We start from the raw sequence: 3,455 nt of genomic DNA, 5'->3' as shown, positions 1-3,455 counted from the left end.
GACAAAAGACTTAAGTTTCATATATAGCAAATATTAATTCTGTTTTTGACAGCTCAATAAAACAGAATCCAAAGAATTAAAGAGACAAATCAGGAGCTACAAAAGAAAACAAAGGCACACTAATAAAAGCCAACACCACAAAAAAGGAACATAAAAAACAAAGAAGGTACAAAAATATATGAGAAAAAAAAGATGATACATTAATAACTATGTGCAATTATTAGGTGAGATATGAAAGCACCATAATAACTAAAAATCCCATAGTCATCTCAACAATTCCCATCCATTTCCTTCTATCTCCTCCATCATTTTTCTCATTAGCTGTAGTTGCTGCTTTTCCATTAGAGCTCCCACTAACTGTAAAAGGAAAGGTCATAAATGGAAAAATATTACTCAATTCGTTTCATTTTATATGAAAGTGTTTGAAACAATATAACTTAAGCACTAGCAAACCCAAGATTTCAAAGTCGTGAACGCTCGCCGAAAAGAGTTCCAAAAGAAGGGGGAAAGGAGTTTAACCGTAGGTGTTCACTCAATGCTTATCTAATTTTTTAAAAATAATTTTTATGTAAATCTACTAAATTTGGTAAAAGTCAATGTGTGCTTAGCTTAGCACCCGCAAGGCTCCATATAGGTTCGTTATTGAGCTTAAGAAAGAAAGAAAGAGTTTAACACATACCAACAATATCGATAAACTTGCAGTTTTCACATGTCATAATTAACATTGTCTAAAAAAAGAATACGTCATAACATTTTTATAGCTATACAAACATGACATTAAGGATAAAATATGAAGTTTAAAATTAAGAATTTTCAAATATAAAAAAGTATTTTTTTAAATAAAAAAGAGTGACATATAAAATGAAACAAATGCAGTATCAATGATAAGACAAAAAGCCTAGTTTAAATTTAATCAAATCTATTAGATTGATTTTGTAACTTTTCATGTTTACCTGGTGCAGATGAAGCACTAGAACTTGCTTTTGCACTCTTTGCAAAATCTTCGAAAACCTTAGCATCTGGTGAATTTGGTGGCAAGTGCAACAGCTCTGGACATAAATCACAACTCCAAATGTAAGAATACATCTTAGTATACATTTTTCTTTCACTAGTAAAGCTTGTGTTTAGCAAAGTTTATAGGTAAATGACTAAAAGAGTCCGCTTTAGGAGACCAAAAAATAATTTAATTTATATATACCGACAATATAAAATTAATGATACAGTCACACCTCTCTATAACAGCTTTGTTTGCTCCAGATTTTTTTAGTTGTTATAGCTAAGCGCTGTTATAGAGAACACATATTATAGCATAGTATGGAAATTGGTTCCAAAAGAAACTTGGCTTTTATAATGAATAGTTGTTATATAACAATGCTGTTATAGAGAAGTCTGACGGTATACATATGAGTGCGATGTACTTACCCGGGCACATCGATACATTAGCTGAATTAGCAGGAGCATGACATAGAGTAGGAAGGCTTAGTGCAAGAGTAGCATTGATCTTAAGACCAAGGCTAGGATCATTTCTATCTTTCACCAAAACACAAAGGCATTTCTTGCTCTTGTCCAAGACTTCTTTTAGACCGGTGCAACAATCCGGTGTGGGAGCTTTGGCGTCTCCGCTAACATAAGGAAGACACGTGGCGAGACCGACGAGTTGGTTAGCACATTCTTCTTTATCTTTGTCAATATTTGCTCTTGACAACCCTAATAAGATCAAGAAGAAGAAAGAGAGGAAATGAAGTTCAAAAGTAACAAGTTTTGAACTCATTGTAACAAATTTTGAAAGAATATTTGGGAGTAGTAGGAAAAAAGATAAGACAAATGAAGTGATGGGAAAGTTTGGTTTTTATGCTTTGCTTGTGACAATTGACTTTATTGATGTGGTACGAAAGAAGGGAGGAAAATGGGTGTTGATAGGAGATGAAATAAATAGGTTAGTTTATTATGGTTTGAAGTCTAAAAAGTTAGGGACACCCTAGATGCTTCACATGTGATATTGCTATCTTTTCATTACTGTATTAATAATTAAACTAAAGAACAATATTTCAACATATTCTTGAAACAATGTTATTCTTATAATGGGAGGGTATACAGTCTTGTTACAATGGTAAAAATTATCGCTATGTGATTAGGAGATTTTTAAACCACGAAAATAACCTCTAATAAAGATGTAAGGTACGACTGCTTACATATGACCCAATATGTTGCCCTTCCTGAAGTCTCACGCATCATTAACAAGAATTTAGTGCACCGAACGCCTTTATTCATATAATAATGATCAAATCTCATATTTTCACTTTATTTCAAAATCAAAATAAATTATAAACAATAGAATTCATATGCTTTTAGTGACCAATTGCACTTTGTAAATTAGCTAGTTAGTTGTGAAATGACTAGAGAGTGACTAAGGAGCACTTTATCCAAAAGAGCTCAACTTTTATACACTATCATATCATTTGAAATATTATAACAAGTAATTATCCATAAAAACTCAGATTAGTAACTATATATATTTATATATTTAAAACCCTATTTTTTCCTAATATTGTCGATTGAATTTAAGTAATTAGTAGTCTAAAAACATAATTTGCTTGCTCTGATTAAATACTCCGTAATTATTGTGACATTGCCATTTACTAACAAAGTCACCGACTGCATTAAAATTCAATGGTCCCCTTCTTGAAAAAAAAATGTACTGTTTCTGTCATCTTCCAAAAAATTCCATTTTCATAATACTTTTGCTTTCTTTACTCCTTGAGTAGTTCCATTTTAGTTTGCTTAAGGATGGATGAATAACACTATCTGACAGTTGATATCTTACCTTAAGATAATTATGACCTCTTCTTTTAGTCAAATACTTTCGTAATTGAATGTTATTTGTTACAACTCGGGGTAGTCGCTACAAACATAAACATTGGTGGCAACTAAACTTGCCGCAAATTGCAGAAAAAGAATAGAAATTCAAAAAATGCACTTTGACTTTTGGTGGCGACACTGTCGACTTTAAACTCTTGCTTGCCGATAATTCCCATAAAAGAATACTAAAATCTTAAAAAAAAAAAGAGAGAGCAAAATTAACTCGATAATTTGACATTACGGAGGAAAAGAATTAAGATAATATGTCAGAATAAGTTCTATATGGCATGAGAAAATAACTCTATTCTTTCACAGAGTTAATCTTTAGAATCTTACCCATATGTAAACAAAAATCAATATTAAAACCGTCTTTTTATTAATATTTATCACACATATTGCGTTAATTTGAACCTCAACTATAAATTTTATCGTCTAGCATTAAATCCTAAAAATTAAAGAGAGTATTCAAATTCTCTATGCGAATAAATTTAACCTACTAGATGAATAAATTAAATAAAAGTTATTTAATCCTCATCTTCAAGCTAAAACATCGACATGAGTTGCTAGTTTTATTACATAATATAATATTTTATTGT

The 3,455-nt window shown here is 30.9% G+C and overlaps 1 protein-coding gene across 1 annotated transcript; it reads right to left on the bottom strand.

The window, feature by feature from the left end:
- Positions 1–1,890, bottom strand: LOC107793156 (non-specific lipid transfer protein GPI-anchored 14). Its single transcript, XM_016615440.2, has 3 exons — positions 1,423–1,890; positions 954–1,049; positions 1–357 (listed from the first exon to the last, which is right to left on the bottom strand). The coding sequence occupies exons 1-3, from the start codon at positions 1,769–1,771 to the stop codon at positions 221–223; spliced, it is 582 nt and encodes a 193-aa protein (XP_016470926.1). The 5' UTR covers positions 1,772–1,890; the 3' UTR covers positions 1–220.
- Between the last annotated feature and the right edge of the window lie 1,565 nt (positions 1,891–3,455).

Source organism: Nicotiana tabacum, chromosome 9 (genome assembly GCF_000715075.1).
Source record: "Nicotiana tabacum cultivar K326 chromosome 9, ASM71507v2, whole genome shotgun sequence".
NCBI lineage: Eukaryota > Viridiplantae > Streptophyta > Magnoliopsida > Solanales > Solanaceae > Nicotiana > Nicotiana tabacum.
This window is presented reverse-complemented; position numbering and strand designations above follow the sequence as displayed.

Bases quoted from the DNA above. Each gene is read 5' to 3' on its own strand.
- LOC107793156 (XM_016615440.2), bottom strand. From the start codon at position 1,771: ATGAGTTCAAAACTTGTTACTTTTGAACTTCATTTCCTCTCTTTCTTC. The intron at 1,050-1,422 runs GTAAGTACATCG...ATTTATGTCCAG, and splicing joins TAATGTATCGATGTGCCCGG to AGCTGTTGCACTTGCCACCA. The intron at 358-953 runs GTAAACATGAAA...TTCCTTTTACAG, and splicing joins TAGTGCTTCATCTGCACCAG to TTAGTGGGAGCTCTAATGGA.